The 1,262-nt window shown below is 34.8% G+C and overlaps 1 protein-coding gene across 1 annotated transcript in view; it reads left to right on the top strand.

Annotated features, from left to right (window-relative positions):
• The window catches only part of elp1 (elongator acetyltransferase complex subunit 1), a gene marked incomplete in the record, with an annotated part of 42,068 nt that overhangs the window by 11,411 nt on the left and 29,395 nt on the right, over nt 1-1,262 (top strand). Inside the window, 1 exon segment of the mRNA XM_014030130.1 lies at nt 460-553. Within this exon segment, the coding sequence (XP_013885584.1) occupies nt 460-553 (94 nt within the window).

Genomic DNA, 1,262 nt, shown 5'->3' with positions numbered 1-1,262 from the left:
CCCTTACTCTCTGGCGCTCAAGAGGTAGAGGAGCCCAATGGCTGGCTCACTGCTGCCAACTAGTGGTCAGAGGCTGAACTACAACATAAAAATGAACGATTGGCAGGAAAGTTGACATTTTAAACCTTAATTAAAAAATCGATACAGGGCTTTAGAAAATCGATACAGTATCGGGAAATGAAATATCGCGATATTTCAGTGTATCGATATTTTCTTACACCACTAGTGAACCCTTCACACACATTACAATGTTTCTAGAGAGAATAAATCAACACAGACCACATGTGTACCTCTCTGTTGTATGAAAACCCTAACCTGTAACTGTGTGTGTTATGGGGTGGGGCTTATGAAAAATATTTCAGTCAAAAGATTTTTTTTTTCACTTTAACCCATGCTAACTGATGGGATTAAAAGGAGAATCTGTAGCTTCATCAGATTATCATCCCGCTRTGTTTTTAGGTGAAGGAGCTGCTGTGGAACATCGACTCCACTGTTTTAGCTGTTTGGTTGGAGGACTTGACTGCAGGGGAGGACGGACGTGTCAGCACCAACAGTAAGTCCCGCAAATCCAGACGTTTACTGGAGCTCTGAGCAGAGCTGCCACAGTTAGTCCTCTGTTAAAATCATCGACTCATTTAATAGTAAATGCCTCGTTTTATGTTTTCTAACTTTGTTTTTCTCTAAACTGCTGCTTCCACTGTACTTGACACACGTGCAGTAGTGGTAATTAGTAGGACTGAACGATTTTGTAAAATAATCTAATTGCGATTTTTTTAATCTATAAATTGCGATTTAATATGTGATTATTTTTTATGTCTTCTCAAGTATTTTCCAACAAACAGAAGCAATGAATCAATCTGTTTTATAATAAACAAAGTCAGATCAGATTACAATAAAGCAAATAAATCTGTAGCTTTTTCACCATTTCTAATTGTTCTTGTTTCATGAAACATGATGTTAAACATGTTAAGTGAACTTCCTAAACACTGTCTGAAATTCACAGGACAATCTGTAAATAAATAGAAAAAATTATAGAAATATAAAAATATAAAGCTTACTGTTTTCCAATAAGTAACATCATGAAAAAAATAAAGTGCAAAAAACACGAAGAGTCTCATTATTTTCTAAGAAAATCAAATTCAAGTCACTAGATTACATCATCACCTAATATGTTTGCCAGTAATTGTGATCTGATCTATAGGAGAGATGTTAAAGAGAAATCAAGTGAAGAAAAACATTAAATATGTTTAAAACTGTAATTA

This window comes from Austrofundulus limnaeus, unplaced genomic scaffold (genome assembly GCF_001266775.1).
Source record: "Austrofundulus limnaeus strain Quisiro unplaced genomic scaffold, Austrofundulus_limnaeus-1.0 Scaffold1003, whole genome shotgun sequence".
Taxonomy (NCBI): domain Eukaryota; kingdom Metazoa; phylum Chordata; class Actinopteri; order Cyprinodontiformes; family Rivulidae; genus Austrofundulus; species Austrofundulus limnaeus.
Note: the sequence above shows the minus strand (reverse complement) of the source record. Positions and strands in the feature narration are given on the sequence as shown.